At 43.5% G+C, this 20,653-nt stretch overlaps 1 protein-coding gene across 9 annotated transcripts in view; it reads right to left on the bottom strand.

Moving 5' to 3' along the window:
• dlgap2a (discs, large homolog-associated protein 2a) overlaps nt 1-20,653 on the bottom strand; it is a 191,742-nt gene that overhangs the window by 38,439 nt on the left and 132,650 nt on the right. For 8 of the 9 annotated variants that reach the window (XM_084014340.1, XM_084014343.1, XM_084014341.1 and 5 more), the window contains 2 exons: nt 9,699-10,846; nt 445-659 (listed from right to left, as the gene is read on the bottom strand). In XM_084014340.1, the coding sequence (XP_083870466.1) occupies nt 445-659; nt 9,699-10,846 (1,363 nt within the window). The remainder of the gene's footprint in view (nt 1-444; nt 660-9,698; nt 10,847-20,653) is intronic. The other variant, XM_084014347.1, reaches the window with a different exon arrangement.

Genomic DNA, 20,653 nt, shown 5'->3' with positions numbered 1-20,653 from the left:
TTTTTCAGACATGATTTAATTAGTGATATTTCTGGAAAGAGTGGAATTGCATTAGAAACCAACAGAATTATCTCACTCCACTGGGAGATTGATTTACTTAAAGCCATGTAGAAGTTGACATTTTTTTTCTGTGGCACCCCCAGTGGTAGCATCAAGAATCTGAGTGTGCCGAGATTGGATCCCAGGGGGATCCCACCCAGGAGGCACTAAAATCGGTGGCCATAAACATTTTTGTCTTTTTTAAGAAAAAGAAAAACTCATCAATGATATAATCACATAAATCCCCCCCCGGTGTGGGGGGATACAAAATGAGACTGAGAATTGTTAAGATGGACAATTCACTTTGCGGCATCTACCTTGGAGGTGAAATGAATATCTAAACAGCCATGCAAGAAAAAAAGGAAATAATGAAGATACAAACAGAAATGCAAGTTGCATGTGTACCTCTGGGAGTCCAGCAAGTCCCTGGGCCTGATGATGGCCTTGACCAGGGCGTCGGGCCGCACCATCTTCTGAGGAGATGTCTTGGGGCTGGAGTCCGACTCGCCGCTCTCCTCATCCCCCATGGCTTTCACATAGCTGCTGCTCCGCATCCGACGACAAGGGATCTCGTCATCCTTCCCACCACCAGGGTAACCCCCCCAGTCATCCTGGGGAACCTGGGTGGCATGAGGAGCGCAAAGAGTCAATGTAATAATTGATGTTTTTCGGCCACTTGGGGCAGTACAAAAAAGCTCTAAAAGCACGCCATATTATCACGTTATAAGGTTTTCATAGCAAAGGCCTGTTTACACATCCAGCAGACATGAAGCAACATTGGGCTGCCTGATGAATCCAATACTGACACTCCATTTAGTTCTGCCACGGTTGCCAACATATTCCAGGGAAATGTCTGACTCTTTGCTAAATGTTCCTATATTCTTTACCAACTAGTCGCTAACTTTGTCCGTCAGTCTTTTGGTGCTGGGGATTTTCATGAGACATCGTTATGTATCATAGACTTTGCAAGATGTTGCAATGTGCCTGTATCTTCCTACTGTTAAACCATAAAAACAGTGTGATGACATTCCCCAATGATGAAGCAACATGCCATTTGGATTGAACCCCCACCCCTGGCACAGTCAGTTTCACCCATTGAGTTATACCATTTTCACGATGCGTTAACACACACTAAAACCTTCGCACAGCTGCTCAGTATTTCAGCTTTCCTGTAGTTTGGCCTGGTTAAAACCCGAGGAAAACCTGGACTGAAATGATGTCATTACCGGCAATACATAGCTCAAGAATGGAGAAAAGAAGCTTTTCGCACATGGAAATCTGCTATAAAAATTTTAAAAAAGCCAGGCGGTTTCAATGTTGCAATTTTCTTCAACTTGTTAAACCAGGTAATTGAGTATCCAGATGTCAGCATAACCATTATCCCATTCCCAGTGAGATCAGGATGTCTCACTTCTTTACTGCATATGGAGTGAATATTTCACACCCGTCGCTACAGTCTCAAATGATGAATGTGGAGCGGGGACAAAGACAAACAGGCAGACAGGAGCTCTGCAGCAGTAAGTGGAGGTTTAGTCTGGCAGGCTTTACTCACACAGGCATTGAAATCCATTTAAAGAAGAGCGTGTGTAACTGATTTAATATATATATATGTAATAATACAGAACATTTGTGAATACGGAGCGTGTGGAGCAATTATTATTCCTGAATCTTGTGTGAGAGAAAAATGTGACTGGCATGTAGAAATGTTTTTAAATGAGCCTGTCTGTATTGGAGGATGGTGGTGCACCTTTTTCAAAATCTGCAGGGCTAATTGCACCCACTCATTGTAATGAACTGGTGATGATTGTTCGCAAGCTCATTACACACAATGTCGCTCTCTCTACCTCACACACTCTCGTATGTTCATTTACTGGGAGGGCAACGGTAGAGGCTGAGTCAGGGTCTCTCACACAGACGATACAACACAACACACAGCTGCAGAGACCCTCTATGGTCATGCAAAAGCACAAACCTCTCTCACCTCTCCTCCCGTTTATTTATTTACTTTCCTGTTTAGTTTGACCTTGGTTCACTTTGCTGACTGTCCGATGGTCAGACGCCTTAGCTGGACACACATTTACATGGTCTATGATTTGCACACATCAAATATGACATTGTCAGTAATCATAACATTCTATGTGGGAGTTGAAGGCTTCGCTGATCTATCTGTCTCTTTAACATCCTGGCAGCCAGACCAGCCTTGGCGCTGTGCCAAGCCACCTGGCTCTAAATTTCATTAACTTGAATCTGACTTGGGTCCATATTTCTTTTGACTTTAGAGCAACACCGGACCAGAGCTGCACTCAAGAAGAACGTTTAACGAGCCGTCAAAACCACTATTAATAATTCAAATACTGTATTAATGTGTGATTATACTGATAATATTGATATTTGATTTTTTTCTTAAAGAAAAAACCCTTCTTTGCTAAACAGTGACTAACTCGCTACTCACAGGTTCACAGTGAATTGGGTGTGAGCTGACTGGCTGTGGTAAATGTCAGGAGGAGAAGCATCCAAATGTCACTAATGCATCACACACGACACGCATGACTTTCTGAAGCAAATGTCATCTATTGGAGAAAATTGAAATGCAATTATTATTCAAAAAGGAATAATAACAGACGTTATTCTTTCTAACACTGTTAAGAATAAAACCAACATTTTTATGTCGGAAAAGCAGGGAAGCAGCTGGAATTCTCCACAGAAAATGGTTGGAATTGAAAATAATTCATATTCTGTTGCTTTTCTTTTGGCAATGCTGAACAAACGACTTCCCCCAGACACTCATTTTTACTAACCTCTGGCATCAAAGCATGCCCAAACACAATTACTGTTCTAACAAATGTCACATCAAACCAAAAACAGCTTGAATAATTGATCAATTATGGCTTTATTACAACCCACTCTTCGTTAATCCTTGAGAACGCTGGGTCAGAGCAGCCTTTGACTCTTGTGTTTTCATCTATGCTGTGACGTTAGCATTGGGGGGGGCGTGATTGATGGGGATTACGGTGTGTCCTCTCGCTCTGTAAAGCACTTCCACACACAGAAACAAAGCAGGAAAGGACATGCATGAATTAAAAAAACTAAGCCTGCCGCAACGGACCACTTTTTCCCCAACACATGCACGTACAGACGCACACTCCGATAAAAGTCATTCATCTCGCCTCCAAAGACAGGCATGCAGCCGCTACCAAATGGAGTCGATGGGTTAATTAAGTCTTGGAGGGGTTTGATATTTTTAGACGTCTAATTAATGAACGGAACGCCAGAGGACAGGCGCAAGCTGTGGTGAGATTTGTTTAAATTGGATTCGCTGATAAACTGGATAGATTGTAGCGTGTCGCCCTGTGCTGATAAAGAAACAGACACGGGCAGCAGCACGCGCTTATTGGTCGCTGTGGAAAAACTCACATCATGGCGTCCCAGCATGCTTAATGGAGTTAAATTTGGACACTTTGACCCAAGGATCCCACAAAGGGAAGGTTTGGGGTTCAGAGTTGAGCATCCACAAGCCCGCTGCCAGGCACAATTATTCTGGAGGTTTTTGACGACTCTATTTGTTCCTCGATAAATATACCACGTTCTGTTCTGTTCAACAGCTCATCACATGGCATTGAAGTGAAAGTCTTTGCCAATGTGAGCCAAGTTTGTGGGTGCAGTGTGAAAATCCACAGCTCAGGTGTCAAGATGCGTATTTAAAGTTACATTATCGCGATCGCATCAGAACTTCCGTTTAATTAATAGGATTCTGCTCATTAAAAAAAAAAGAGATGTGACTTGGGGAAAATAATCTCTCCACGCGCTATGATTAAAGTTCTCTCTTATGACAAAAACTCCTAACGCATACTGCGAAGCTACAGCACTTTTAACTTATAATAATAATTAATAATAATTTACATTGGTTAAAGGTTTCATCCACATCTCACAGCAGGAATGTGCAAACACATTAGCTGTGTGTGTCTACCTTTACATTCAGTGCTTTAATATTTGCTCTGTAGGAGGCCACGGGGAGTGTGTGTGTGTGTGCGTGTGTGTGTGTGTGTGTGTGCTGGCTAGGCAGGCCTCCGCCAATGCTCCTGCGGTGCAGCGGTGCATTTCATTGATTAACTCTGCGGCTCTATCTATACACAGCACCTCTCCCATGAAGAAACATAAGTCACTGCCATTAAGTCACGAAACAGATTGAGAGGGAGAGAGAGAGAGAGAGAGAGAGAGAGAGAGAGAGAGAGAGAGAGAGAGAGAGAGAGAGAGAGAGAGAGAGTCTCAGGATAGAAGGGATATAGCGAGAGAAGGAAAAGAGAGTTAGAGAGCTCAATCATTGTTCAATCATTGGTAATCACACCCACCAGCTTCCAGTCCCTCATTTCCTCCCACAAGATTGCATGGATATGCTGTGTGTGTTGGAGCAGATGCTTCTTTCTTTCTCTCTCTGACTCTCTTAACAGCCAACTGTTACCCTACCTGACTAAACACCTACCGCACGCCCCGCACTGGCCCTCGTTCTCTTGTCCGCCCCTCACACACATGGACGCCCACACATGCAACATTTGGGCTGTTGGGCTTGTCTTCATGCTGTTTGTTTACACACACTTAATGCTATCAGATGTTACAAGGAGGTGTTAATAGACATGCTCAATGATGAAAGTAAGACGGACAGTCATGCATGAGAAGGTCTGTGAAAAATCTGTGAGTGACTGACCAACTTCCACAATCTTGCTATTTCCAAGACCAACACTGAATCCACGTCTAAATTTATCTATTCCTAGTGTTTAACCATTTACAACAAAGTTACATTCACACTGCAGGCAAAAGTGACAAAATAAATCTTGTTTTTGCACAACAGATTTGTTTTTGTGTGAACGCCTCGCATCACAGACCTTCATGCCTCGCATCACTTGGAAACTGCATTCTGATTTGGGCCATTTTCATATGTGGTCCTAAATCAGATAGAGGTGGGATCATTGTGATCATCATTCACATTAAGATCCCACCACTCCAACTCTGCATCTACACACACCTCCGAACAGAATTAGCAACCATCGCATTCAACTAATAAATGAAATCATAAACGCTGACTAGACTGGCCTCCGTACGTCAGCATGCTGCGTTTGATGTCTTTGTGGTTGTCTTTTGCACAGGCGGGTCAATCAGGACTCGCTCAACTCACACCTGGAAATGCAAACTACACTCACTGGGGGTCATGAAAAGTCCAACTAGGACATACAGGACATCATGACAGAACCAGGTTTAAATATAGTCTGATTCATTTGAGTACTAAATGTGAAAGACACTACAAACAAGGATAGGACAGATTAATTCTATAAAAACACATCAAGCCATTCCTCTCTCGAGGCTACGGAAAAATAAAAACAAAAAAAGAAAGAAACCTTCAGTACAGCTCACAAATCCAAAACAAGTATGGCTGGACTTATCGTGATGCAGACAAAAGAGAGGGGGTGTGGTTATTTTATGTGATGACCCTCCCAAGACCCAACACAACACTTTACCCTTCCACACATTAGCAATACTTCTCCCCTATCTACCATTATTGTGTTTAAGTGAATTGGTTGAATTGATTATTTTCTGTGTGCAGCCTCCCATGTTGCTTGTTAAATAAGTTGCCATGTTGAGGTTTCATTACAGGCTTAGGGGTCTCAATGTTTGGGACAGGATGAGAAGCTTGGTTGCCTCCCATCAGGGGTTGAACACTGTCACTGGAATATTTATATCTAATACTGTGATGACCATCCAACTAGGTGTGTTTCCATCTACCTGTTTTTCAATTTACATAAAAACATACTGGAGTAGAATTCTTTTTTTTACATTGTGAAAAGTTTTTTCCAGTGCAATGGAAACTCACTTAACAAATGAATCATGACATACATAAAGCATGTGTATCTGGTCCACTGTAAATACAAAAAACAGCAGCGGACACAAACATCCGGACTTTATGGGAAGACTGTAACTTAATATATGAAATAGACATAAATTGTGTATTCCCATTGCATTTTCTACATTCTGTGCCAGACATGCATTCACCCTGCATCGTTGTGTTTTGCACGTTCAATCAATGTATTTATTTTATAACTGATGTTTCTTATTTATCAGTTAATTTTAATTTAAAAAAATTACATGGTCTGATCTCCACCAACTAAAAAGCAAAATCTGGCTGTGTAGCTTGCCAGATTTTTTACTTTTTTTTTTCTCCAGCTGCTTTAGCTTTGTTTTGCTGCTGTCTGGTGCTGGGAAGATACCGTGCAGTTGGTTTGTTTAGAAAATAAATGTCTGACTGGTGAGAGCTCAAACCATACCATAGACAGAAATAAGTAATAAAAAATAATTAATAAATCAAAGCCAATGCAATAATGTTAGGGATCCATCTATTTAACACCTCTACGTTCACTAATGAGACACTATGTACTGTATGTCCTGGGCTGGGCACCAAATGGCACGGGTTGTTATGTTAAAAGACTCTAATAGGGAAGAATTATTGGCCAGAAAATGCCACTAGAACTGCACATATTGGTAATAAACCCTCCAAAAATGAGAATATTATCATAGATGGCCAATTTTATTGATTTGGCCTGGAGAGCGGCAGCGCACACAAAAAAGATATCGAAGAATGTGCTTAACAACTGACAATGAAATGGTTATAGCCTGATAACCTTGTGGAATGGAAGGAAACTTAAGGTTTGACGTAATAAAATATGAGCAGATGCTTGCCGACACGGTGGCAACCACAAAGCCACGCTGTCCCCTCAGGCAGCAGAAATGAGTAGCTCGCAAACTGCTGTCTGATCCTGGGATTCCTGGGACAAACTCTTTCTCAGTAGTGGTTCATGGCCTGGTAGCTATCTGGGAACCCCTAAATACAAAGTTAGGGAAGCCCTGCGTGTGGAAGGTGGCGTTAATGTAGCTTTCAGTCACAGTGCCAGTTTTGTTTCTGCTGCTTTGCACTTCCCTTTTGTAATTTAATCAGCAGCCTTTCTGCCTCTCAAGCTCCACCTTTGGCAAGCCAACATGGCAATTAATTGGCTTATTAAATCCCTCCGCAATGCCCTATCAGCAAAACTATCAAAGCCTAATCCTGCCTTTGTACTACAGCACTGCATGGGAGACAGCAGAGTGGTGTTTGCTGGAGCGGCTGACTTGAGAGTTGTCAGTAAGACAAAGTTATTGTGCTGTGGCGTTATGGGCTAGTTGCAAGGAAGGTAGATGAGGCATGATGACAGCTGCTGCTGCGGTCCAGGTGTATTTGCATAGCTAATTTGGAAAGTGTGTGTGTGAGAGAGCGAGAGAGAGAGAGAGCAAGGGAGAGATGGCGAACCACACACAACATGCACAAAATACCAACAATAGAGTATTATTTGACAAGCTCACAGTGAAACACATGAACTTCCTGAAAACAGTTTGTGTACGTGTGTGTGCGTGTGTGTGTATGTGTATGTGTGTTATGAAGGACTAATTGGGGCTAATTTGTGAAATGACTTAGCCAGAGACAGAGAGTGATGGCTAATGCCAGGTCTGATCCCGCAACATTTGTCATTTGAGAGAAAGGGCAGCCAATATCAATCTATCTCTGTCTTCCCCAATGTCCAGTTAATCAATCTCTCATACATACACATACACTTCCTCACTTTCAAACACACACACACACACACACACACACACACACACACACACACACACACACACACACACACACACACACACACACACACACACACACACACACACACACACCTGCTGCACACACATAGATTAACATACGGGCGGGAGAAGTCCTGCATATCTTTCTGTTTGCCGTCTCTTCTACTTTTACAACATTTCATTCGTTTTTCATCCCCTCTGTCATCAACCAAGGACACAAACAAGGTGAGTAGCACATCATCAAACCATCTGGTGTGCGATAAATAGAAATACACACACACACTCACACACACACACACGAACAGACATTCACTACACACACTACCAGGATACAGTTAATATTGTTACATTGCAGCTGTGGGTAAATCCCAATTCAGCAGCACAAGGAAGTGAAAAGTTCTCAATGTGACCCCTTGTTGTGTGCGAAGCGTCATTTCTGACTATTGGGTCTATCGATTTTTGCCTGATTGCCCCTGGTGATGAGCAACAGGGAGCAAAAACAGCCATTTCTTCTGCTTGTTTCCCCCTCGGAGCATCTCAATGCTTCCACAGAGGCACAGACCTTGGCGGCAAATATCTCCCAGCTCCCCGAGAGGGCATTGATTCATTGAGGGAAGACGTGTCACCCTGCACGGATTGAATTGATAACACTGGGGCTAAATATAGCCCTGCGGCAGGAAGGAGGAGGTTATTTTTAGAAGTGTTTATAGTGCCGCAACTCGGACACTACCTCAGCTGAATGACCAAATGGAAGTAAGGAAGGAGGGGGGGTGCTCGAAGCACTGCGACTCTCTCATTGAAAGATTAGTGCACTTAGTGGGATTGTAAAAGAAAAAAGAAAAAGTATATGAGCGCACTGTCCAGTTCAAAATGATCATCAGTTATCTTTAAAAATATGCCGGTCAAAATTAGTCCTCTAATACATTTTCTGTTGACGTAATCTAAGATTGAGTGGTTCCTTTGTCTCCATTGACTGATTTGGTTAATGTATTGGCTTTTCCGTTGACAAGAGTCTAATCCATACAACACACTCATGCTTAGAGCTCTGACTCTCCTAATCTTCTCCCTTAATGTGCTTGAAGTGCTTGCTTTATTTAGGCTGCAGGTGGTACTTACACGACGCCATCAGATATCACATTGTTGAGTATCGAGTTGCATTGTTACACGATCCGTTTTCCCCAGCTTTTGCAATTTGGGATTTAGAAGCAAGCTTTCTTTTTGCTTTTCCGCCTTCATATAGCCTCCAGCATGCATATAAACCCTGAGACACTTCTGTGTAAAGCGCTGACTCACTCTGAATTGATCCTTGCGGTGCTATGGGGTCTCCCGTAGAGCCTATCATGGGCTAAATGATGACCTTTTCTCAGGGCCGAAACCCATGCAAAATCGAAAGCAACAACACGCTAAAAATCAGCAATGATCTCAGAGTCTTTCATTCCCCTATTCTTCCCCTCCGGCGCAGATCATTTATGGAGTTAATTGATTTGTCCCGCTGTGCTAGTCCCTTCTGCTGCCAGCCACACGCTGAGACATAGGACAGGTTCGCATTGTAACATCCACGTTAGCAGCGAATAAAACGCTGTCTTTTAGATCAATCGGGAATCCGGTGGAATAACCTCTCTCTCGTCTCACCGCTGAAGCCCATAGAAAAAGAGTGCTTTGTATCGTACAATACAGGCTTGAGTTTTGGGACTGATGTTTTTTTCCTGTGCTGGAAAGCCTCCGGTTCTTATGATTTTACATGATGGTGAACGGACGCTCAATCACTGTAGTAACTGAGAGAGGAAATTAGCGTTTTTTGTATTTTATTTCCTTTTTATATCATCTTTTCAACTGCTTGTCACTATCAAATTAACATCCTCTCCTTTCATCAGAGCCCTCCAAGTACCCATTATTCTAGCCACTCACAGAGTTAAATGAACCAAATCTGGTCCTAATTCTCCAATCAAGTAGCATCATGAAATAACGTGCACGTCTGACACACAGCCAAAATAATCCCAGCTCACCTGTAGGTAGTGGCAGGGCCTGATGTTGGGCTTGAGGTCGGTGGGGGTCATGGGCTTCTCCAGGTTGAGCGAGGACTTCCTGTAGGCCTCCTTGGCTTGGCTGACGGTGAGCGTTGACCAGGAGCTCCTCTTCATGAACTTTCCCTCCGGTGCCATGCTTATGCTCTCGCAGGCTGAGCACTTGACGTCGTTGTTACTCTTGGAGGTCTTCAGCGACAGGTCTCCGGCCAGGTGGCCGTGCATTGAGTCCGGGTAGCAGTGGCTGATGTGGTCCACCGGATGCCGTGACATGACGCTGGGTGTTCTGTATGTGCTGTCGCTATCCAGGTTGTCGTCCGAACTCCACCAGCCCCCCGAGCGCTGCTTGCCGCTGCCGTCAGATTTACGCTCTTTGCTCTTGCTGCGCTTGCTGTGTTTGTGGTGGCCCTGGTGGTGGTGATGGTGGTGGTGCGAGTTGTCCCGGTGCGAGTCGCTTTTGGTGCCGTTCATCTTGGAGGAACCTTCTAGGGAGTGCGACTTTGTGAAGAGCTTCTGCACCGAGTGGACGAGGTGGCGTATTCGCCCGGGGCTTTCGTTGCGCTGCTCCGTGGTCGTGGTCGTGGTGGAGGTGCGTTGGTATTGCAGCGTGTGGAAGCCGTCCCGGTGCAGCGGCATCTGCTTCTCGAATTGGTCCAGGAGGTTTGCTGGGATTCGGTTCATTTTGCCGCTCCCGCCGTGTGAGGACGATCCTCCGTCGTCTCGGGAGTCCCTGCCGCCAGATGTGTTGCCGCCGCTGTCCCGCGTGGCGCTGCCATAGTGCATGCGGGGGAAAGTGCTACTAGAGATGGAGTGGTCGGTGGCCGACATGGACACCGGTATCACCATGCACTCCGAGTGGATGGAGCTCCGTGGGGAGCAGCGGTGGTGACTCTCCAGGGGGCAGCTCTCTGTGGGGCTGAGGAGGTAGGAAGGGGGCCGCGAGTTGCCATGGTGGAGGTGGTGGTCCAGGGAGTGTTCGCATTCAACCAGGCCGCAGGTGTGGGCCGAGGTGGGGGAGGTGAGCTGGTGCTGGGCAGGGCGGCCGCCAGAGAGACCCTTCATGTTCCTGGGTGGAGGGGAGTAGCTGTCCTCATCGAAATACTGCGAGGGCGACCATGAATACTGCTGGTCTGAAACAGAGAGAGAGAGAGGATATTAGATCACACCCGGGGTATATATATAAAAAAAAAAGCATTTTCACAGAAAAAGAAACGCATATCACATGAAATGTCAATGGGTCCAACAAGTCCTCAGACAGGTTGATCATTAACCACCATACTCTCACACCCACTTCAACTACAAAGGGCACTCAAAAAGTCAAAACGTAGCACATCCACAACGTGAAAGTAAAATCAACAGATTGCACAGACACAATCCGTCCTGTTTGTTCCCTTCTAGGCAGAACTGTGACGGCACACTGCAAAGAGGCAGGGGGAAAAAAGAGAGAAAGAAAGAAAGAAAGAAAGAAAGAAAGAGAAAGGCAGGCGACAAGTAGGAGCCCGCACTGCCATTTATCCAATGCAAAGTGAAATAATAGCCTATCACTCCGAGGTGTTGGTGTCATCCGTCAAAGCCCAGAGGAGAGTGCTGCGAGGCGTACGGCCGGAGAAGCGTCCTTGGGAGACGATCACCAAATGTGTCCCCCTCCTCTTCTCTCTGTTGGCCGTGTAGCCTTAGATTAAAACCCAATTCTGTGTGATCGGTCACCAAGGGCAGACATCCAAGCACTCTCTTCCAAAGCATTAAACTTAATCAGAGGATAGGTTTACTTCATCGTTATGCCTCACCGCCGCATGCCGTCACTGTGATTACAATGTCGGCCCTTTCAATCACGTTGGGGCTCCGGGGGTTAAAAGTCCACATGGAACAGTGTGCATCTTAGTAATAATATTAATAATTTGCAACAAACACATGAAACAATACAAGTGTAGAGTAGATCCCAAAAATCATCTAAAGGCATTCATATGAATTCAAAGTCTACGAATTTTAATTTAGCTATGAGTGCTGGTAAAGTGATGGTATGACAAAAACAAAAATGTAAAGATGAAGAATGTTTTCAATAATAGGCATTTCTAGTTATCTTTATTTCGTAAAATAATTATCCTTTTGTCTGCCAATCTATTTTTGTCTTTTCTCATTACTCGTTTTCTGAATATTGTGATAGAAAAGTCAGCTCAGGTCATGCTTCAAACGTATCTGCATACCGTCGTGTGAAATAGGAAATAAACAAATAAACAAAGAATAACCCTATCTAAGCTTGCTTGCCTGCCAATTACACGCCTCATAAACCCATGCTCTTTCACTCTCACTGTAACCCCCATAAAACGAAGGAGAGCTTTTATGAGCTATGGCGGTAGGGGAGAGAGGGTGGGGGTGGGGATGTAGGATGGGAGTTTTAGGCCAAATTGTGGCACGTTTAAGTATATCAATATAATGAGAAAAAAATCAATAAATTCTAAAATTATTATCAGAAACAAAATGGGCATAAGGGCTTTGAGGACCCTGGCAGGAAGTGTATCCAGGTGCTCCAATGGACCAAATTAAAGTATTGATGAGTACCACTATACCTTGTGGCTGTTCAAGTAACTCTTACTGCTCGGCAAAATGTTGGAAAATGGACCATCTCATTCCAGTGATATTGTTAGTGCTGCAATTGCTCATATTTAAGGCCGTATTACCGTTTAACCCAAGTGCCGTCTGATTTTTTCTTTTCTCAGTACCAAGAAGGGGAAACCTATATCTTCACCAATATTAACATATTTTCACAGAACAACTCGCTCTGTCTTTTCTACCAGGATACAGAGATATAAACTTTAATTCCATGCTTTCTTCATTTTTTGGTTAAAACTTGGCGTCCCAATAACCCACAATGCAGCTCGACTCTTGCCAGTTCCATCAGAGATTTGGATGTCTTATGCTAGTAATGGCTAATGTAGCCTTGAGCCACTGGCGTGAAGCAGGGATGAGGGCGGGCTGCAGGAGTTCTGGTAAGCTCACCTTGTTCAAACACCACAACTACACATTTATTTTTATTTCCACACTTGTAGCCTTCAGCCCCAACAAGCACCGACTCAGCTGACACTAAAGGAAATGTATTACACCTCATGGAGCCACAAAGAGGCTTTACACAATTATTTCACATACAGTATGAAGCAGTTCTCCCCAAGACTTCTAAACAGACCATGCTGTGTAAAATCAGTGGAGTTTCCCTTTAAATCCTGTGCAGTGAAAAACAATGTCAAAAAAGTGAAATTAGGAATATGAAATTGGTCATTTTAATTAACCTGATTGGAAATGACCAGTCACACCCAGGGCTCTTAATTTCAATTTGCTTTTGCTAATGGACAATGTGTGGATTGTTGAACAATTCCGCCTGAGGACAAAGCTAGAAATGAAAGGGAAAGTGTTCTAGAAATGTCCTGAAGAGATTAACCTACAACCAGGAGTTGGAGATATGGATACAATTATTCACAGTATGGATCTATAATGTTCGTATCTATGTTCTGTTGACTCCTAAGTAGCTGCAACTTTCTTTTTTGCAGACAGATGTTTGTAATTTCTCAAATCTGCATATTGTTTGGTGAAAGTGATTTTAAAGCTTTTTGCACATCCTTTTTGGTGTGAGCTACAGAGTAATTTTAAACTAAATTATTTTATAAGTATGCAGAATTTTAAGAAAAGAACTATTTGACCATACACGTGTGGTTAACGTGGTTATACTGAAGAACTGTTAAATTATTGGTTGACGCAATTTGTTGTTTGTTTTTAGTCTGTTACGTGACTCTTTTGTGTTGTTTTTCTGAAATTGTTATGCTGCCGTCTTGGCCATGACTCCCTCAGAAAAGCAGTGCTTACTCTCAAAAGGACTATCATGAAAAAATAAAGGTTAGATAAATCAATAAAATAAAAAAAATAAAAAACACCTAAAATAAGACACTGGATGAAATAATCAAGAAAAAAACATTTATCACGTTGATGCAAAAATCATGACACGCTGCCATAGTTACTTTCTATAGAGTTGCACTTTATCTCCCAAGCTTTCCTGCGATTAACCATCAACTATTCAACAATGCATTTAAAATAGATTAGATTGACTGGAGGCTTCTTTATTCAAGTACAATTGTATCAGCTACACTCACAAGTTACAAACCCGACGGCGCTTCTCTGTACAAATCGGAGTTCTGTCCCTGCGCCCTCAAGATGTTTGTCACCGGGTATACAGAGGATTTTCCTCTTGATTAATTTGTCGATATCTCTCCAAAATAGTCTCATATTCACAAATCCATAAACCCTTCCAAGATTATGGGAATTACTGTGCTAATGGTGAATTGTGACTAAGGGTGGATGTTCCTTTTCATCTTTCAAATTGGATCAAATTTATTCCATTCAAACTTATTTTTAATGAGGTCTAAGATCTCAACCCCTGTGGGGCAGCCTTGCTCTTCTGTTGCTGTCGTCTTCCATCTGTCGAGATGAAAATGATTCTTGTTGTTTACCAGTCTTACATGAGGATGTCTAACTTGGCAGCCCGATCTCAAACGAATCCAGGCTACTCTATCTAGGATGCATGAACATTTTCACACATCACAGAGCTGAACATGCCGATTCCAAACATCTATGTCCGACGGGCTGAATCAGGTAGAACTTGCTGAGCGTGAGTCGAGTCCAGTTCACTGCTTGCTAGTAATTGCAGCAGAAGGATGATGGTGCATTATTGATTGATGTGATGCTCGGTTCTGTCTGAAGTTATGTCACTGTCTTACCCCAAGGACTTTCTCTGATGGCAGACTATTCCTTGCGGTATTTCAGGGAGCTGCACTGAATAAATTATCCACCGGCAGAGTGATGGCATTCCCTGGGATTATACGACAGCTGACAGACTCATCCGCCCTCCCTATCTCTTTTCTCCTCTTTCTGCCGATACAGAATTTAAACTTTGCTAAAAGAGAGAAAAAACGATTCAAGGAGCAAGTCCTACAAAACGCTTTGAAGGTTATTTAATATTTACACGAGGGGGCTTGAGGGAGAGCAGCTCTCTCGTTGAGCGCTCAGCCTTCTGGCGAGAGCTCTGCAAACTGGGAGACAAGCATCTGTGACGTTGACGGGGAGAGGGCTTGTTGCGCTCGCCAAGATAATGATTATGCAGATGAAGATGAATAAGAACGTCTGCGCTTTTTAACAAAAGGAAACTGCAGGGATCCTTCATGTTGTCTTCACATTCAACTTCACATTCTGCAATCGGCCCATCCTGTCCAACTTTACACCTGAACCACGGCCGGCTCTATAACGTCGTCAAAGTCCTCTGGGCTCGACGGTGATAAAAACACCGTACATGTGACACAAGGGATGCCGAGTCAGAAGAAGAGGCTCGTTTATTAAGCTCTTTTGTTTTGTGCCGCCGCTCCCCTCCCGAGAGCAGGGTGTGAGTAAAGGTCGTTTTGCTCCTCTTAACACATTAGCATTTAAATAGCATTATATTTGCACCGAGTATCACTGACAGCTCCCAGTCTTCCACCGGCCTGGACCTTAACTGGAGTTGAAAACAAAGTTAAAAGATAATAAAGCGCTGGACTAGACCAGACTGGATCAAAGGCGTGCGACCTTCAGACTTGGCGGCGGTTAGCGTGGTTGTTAGCCGCTGCACTGAGATAAAGGTGAATGTGAATGTTGAGGCAACACATGAGAGACTTGTAATGGCAGCCTTTCATGTTTTGCATCAGCGATAAGATCCGTGATTTCAGTATTCTGGCATCAAACACCCCAAATTGCTTCAGTACTTCAACATAGTTGTATTTCAGCCCCTTGTAGAGAATCTGTGCACTTCAGAAATTTGAAAAAAGATGCAAAAAGACCCAAACAACTTGAAAATATCTGCCAAGTTAATTTCAATCCTACAGCTTTTACATTTAGTGAAGACTGTGCAACGCATTTTAATAGCAGTATTTCCAACAACAGCCCTTTCTATCTATTCCAGCAGCATCCCTTCCAACTGGCCGGAGGAAAGTCACACCCCTTATTTTCTGAGCAAAACAAATCGATAGAACAGCTTTCTTATCCATCTCCCAAAGGTTAAATGCAGTCTCCCCAGAATTCGGGCCATCTTTAGAAAATCAAAGGAAGGGGAATTGTGTCCTAGACCCTTGGGGCAAATCAACAATGGCCTGAGCTATTAGACTGGAGAAGGAGGCAACGTACAAAGAGGCAAAATGAGGCCCAGTGAGCTGAAACTGAACCCACAGCATTCTAATCGCAAATGCAATGTTTAACTAACTGTTTTCTAACTGCAACCGCTATTAAGAGCCCGTCACTTGTCACTGATATTTTTGTTCTCACAGACCATCTGTCTCTGGTCGAGCGTGACATCCAAAATGGCAGGAAAAAAAAAATGTTCCTTTCGTGTTTGCTGCCATGACTGACGCCTAATGCTGGGACACGATGAAAAAAAAGAGAGTCTGTTACTGGTTGCTGAGTCAGCATTGCTACACATGGACATGTTTGTCGGCGTGGTTGTTCATGCGGTTACACAACGGGGGGGTGGGGGGGGACCTGCTCTTACAACTGGCCTTAAATCAAACTGGGAATTCATGCTGGGGTGATTTAGAGCAGAGCCAGTGTGACTCACAGCCCGCACCACAATGATTCAACCTATTAAACACTCTCCACACTCTCGCCTCTTTGGAAAGACCCAACGATATCCTGCTTGGAGTCTAGCATCAACTTTATCGCCTATGTTAAAACAACGACATATTACACACTAAAAGCAATCACTGCTTTCCTGCTAACCACAGTCGACAGCCGACACTTCTCTGTAACACTGACTTCATGTTGCTCTTATTTTGGGAACATTTGACTCAATTTCCCATCGCATGAAGACATATATCATGTGTACAGACACACATTTTTCAGAGTTCTGCTAATAATATAACCTCACAATCAAATAATAAACAAAAGTAATCAAACATGACTTAAATATGATTCAGCCACAGTTCTGTGAATAAAACCAAACTTCAGTGACAGGAAAATCATCTGCATCCACACACACTTTTAAACAAGACGTGCCAGACGTTTGACTTGTTGCAACTTAGCCTCTAGCGGCTCCTGTTGCAACAAGCTGCATGTGGCTGCGCTCACACACCTGAGAGTGCTGTCTGCGTATGACAGATGGCAGCGAGAGACACCCCCACCGCCGGCCCACGCTCCCCAGGGAATCAAAGCCTATACCCAACTATCTTTCTCCCAGCAGGGGGCAGGTTTGCCAGCCTAATACATCCCTGCAAGCACAGAGGTATAGACCAGAGCACTGAGAAGCTAGCGGAGGTAGGTGGCTGTTGATTAAGGGAAGTTTGCGTGTGGCTGCATGTTTTTTCGGGAAGGTCCTCGGAGATAACGGGTACAAGAGATACAGGATGATACTAATACAGAGAGAACAGGAGCTATAGCAGTATATTCCTGTAAAGCCCCCAGAGAGCTCTGCACACAAGCCTATCCACAATTGCTCTTCTCTACCTTCTGCCCAATTTCACCTACAGAGTGACAAGCTGAAGGCAGCCATAGTATTTAGCTGCAGAGAGATTATGGTGGCCAGATAAGGAGAAGCCGCTGAATGGCTGAATACTTATCGTGAGCTCGCTAATGATGAAGTGCGTTATCTGTGCTTCGCTCAGCGCTCCTCCTCAGCTCCCCTCTCTCTCGCTCTCTGCCAGTCAAAGTAGGGATGGAGCGATAGGTGGCAAAAAGGAATTTTATGAAGTGTCGGGATCAGCGTTCCTTGTTCCTCCCAGAATGACAATACTTGTGCTTCCCATCTTTCTGGTTCCTCTTTTTTTTTGTATTTTGGAATCGAACACAAAGAGGCTGCATTACTTACACTGAAAATGTGCCGCTCATATTCCACTGTGGTAATTCCATCCCACACAACATCACAGGGGCAACAGTAGCAACGGTGCCAAATTGCTTCGCTATCTTTGTATCATTTCTCAAGCAAGGATCTCCTCAATCTCAACCTTTTCAAACGTCCCATTTCATTTACAAAAGCTACATAAATTGACTCGCGGTTCAACAATGCCCCCTGCGCAAATTCTTGCCAAGTGTGGTAGATTGCAAGGGCTTGCATTTACATGGTGGAATCATAAATCCAGCACAGCTATCCAGCTATGAATAAATCATGCTGAATGTGAAATTCTGCCACAGGAAAAGCCCTGCGAGTGTGACAGAGAGAAAGACAGAAAAGTCACAGCTTATGTAACGGGCAGGACTGCATTCCCAGGCAACTTGTTAGAGGAAGCCTCAGAAATGTTCCTGGTTGCCGTAGCAACACGCTCTGAAGTTCCCAATCCTGTCTTTGTGGCCACCGAGGAATTCCGGACAGTGAGAGATGATTCGATATTGTCAAAATTGTTATTATTTGCAGGGGTGCTGTATAAAATAAACACACATGCCAAAGGCAGCCTATAAAGAACCAGTAAGAACATCAGATGTTTTTAATGCTCAAGTCAGCAACCATTTCTTCACTTCCCCTATTCAGGACCCGGCAAAAAGAGAGGCCCAGACCAGCCCTCGAGGCGATCCTATCATGGGGCTGATTTAAAAAACCACTACAGGTCTCCTGGGCCCTGAAAGTATCCGCACTCTTCAACCAGAAGAAGACAATTGAAAACCTTTTCCCTCTAATGTAATTCCCCTCTCTAGAGACCACAGCAGCCCAGAGAGCAGAGTGTGTGGGCCCGGCCAAAATGTCTTTTTGGAGATGGAATTGATACCGACAGTCCAGTTCAGATCCTTGTCTCTCATTTTCTTGTTTCTCCGAAGTCAGCCGGAACATTAGAGGCACAAAGTCAATCAGTGCAGTCAATGTTTTGCTGTGATGTTAATCTGGACAAAATCCGATCAGAAAAATGAAGTTTGCCGACATTATTTGAGGGTGGAACCCAATTAGCACTGATAAAGTGCTATGCACACTTTTAATTGCCATGAGGATCCAGCACGACTGGAAGAATTCAAATATGGAAATACACTGCTCAAAACCTTCATAGGAAACGTCTCTCCAGTTCGCGTGCACACGAACACCCACAAGCGCCACGTGTTGATTTGGATGGACGAAGGTCGCATGTCGTTCCGGGGGAATGAAGGTGAACCTGGACACATCTGACAGTAAAATGTAATCAGTTTAAGTGCCTGTCCTCGTGTTTTACTGGGCTAATTTCACAGCAGTGAAATGAAAGGAGTGCTATTGACGGTGCCCTGGGTGCACTCCAAACGCATCATACAAACACTATTTACCATCCAAAGCTGGAGCAGCTAAACCGCAGATATAACCACTGCAAACATTATCACCAAATTATGATACTGTTGATTTGTTTTTATTGTTAAATTACATCCTAATGATGATGCTAAAAGTTCCCCTCCAGAAATGTTTTGTGGAAGTGTATGTTAAAAGAAAAACAAAAAAGGTTTAACATGGCTTAACATAGCAAATCTCCTCTTTATTTATTGAAAATTTCTCGCCATGCCCACCACCGCTGCTCGTGTTAGGTGGAATGATTGGATTGTTTTCCTAAGATGCTGTAAAAATCTCCCACTGCTAAATCATGTGTGTTAATTAGGGCTTTATGGCAGATGATGGTAAAAGCAACTTATACAAAACATGTTGAGCATTCTACATTACAGAACATATTCCATGTTACACGTCTGAGTTAAAAGAGTCATGTAGATTAAATAAGTAGACTTCATTGTCAACATCTGCACTGAAGCACTCATCGGGGGGAGGCCGGCTTTCATTTGCTTCCCCAGGCAGTTACTCAAACCACAGGGTTCTAGTAGTAGTAATAATAATAATAATAATAATAATAATAATAATAATAATAATAATTCAATGCTGTGAGAGGGATCATTTCGTTTCCCCTCAGAACCAACACAAGTAGCTCTAATGGGATAAAAGGACATGTGGAAAACCTGGATAAAGGCTTTGAGAACATCAGATTGGATCGGATTCAAGGCAGCTGTTACCTGCTGTTTGCTGCTTAAATTTGCCACAGAAATGATGACTGAAAGAAACACGTGGGAAAGCGTTGAGATTGATTGGTGACAGGAAAAACATGCTGTTCAGTTGATGTCTCTACTTCACACACGTTTTCCCCGTGTTCCCGACGGTCTGACGCCCCTTTCTGCTGTTTTTCATCCACCAGCTATTTTTGAATCACTGTTAGGTGAGCAGATGTAAATCACAATGTCAGAGGTGTTGGCGCTCGCATTTGTGTCATGTTGGTATCTGCGTGCTGTCAGATGAAGAGAGTGTGTGAAGAAGAGTGGCAGACGTAGGGGAAAAGTGGGTGAAAGACAGGACAGTATTCAGTCGTCAGAGCCCAAAGTTTTGACAGGAAGACTCACTTTGGTAGTAAACGGAGAGGACAATGCAATTTGACTTGGCAGTGCAGTACAATATGACTCCACTCTTGAGGAACACTCTTTGCTGCTGAAGTACATGTACCATAGCAACTTGGCAGCAACATCAATTACATACAGGCAGTGATGAAAAAAATGTGTATAGCTTTGTGTTGAAACTACACCATTAAAGGTTGAGTAGGTAAATCTATTGAGAAACACTTTCTGTTATATGACTTGAAATCCCCATAACATACTGATAGTAATGAATAAATGAAATGCTCTGACACAAAATGAAAAAAAAATCATCTGTGGCAGAACTGTAAAAACCCCTTCCAAGTTTGAGAAAATAATTGGATGGCCTGCCTGTCTGTCAATGCTTACTTCCTGATTGCGCACACCCTGCCTATCTCAAGCACTCTTTGGCGTTCTGGGGAAACGGCTTTGAACAGAGGTCTGAACCAAGGGGGCTGGACTTTTTCCTTTTTTTTGATGCGTTCAAAGTCAAAATCTCTGTGGTTTTTCCAAATGACCTACTCTGCCTTTAAGTATATGAT

Source organism: Eutrigla gurnardus, assembly GCF_963514095.1.
Source record: "Eutrigla gurnardus genome assembly, chromosome: 7".
Classification (NCBI taxonomy): domain Eukaryota; kingdom Metazoa; phylum Chordata; class Actinopteri; order Perciformes; family Triglidae; genus Eutrigla; species Eutrigla gurnardus.
The sequence above is the reverse complement of the archived record's forward strand: the minus strand, read 5'-3'. Positions and strand labels throughout refer to the sequence as shown.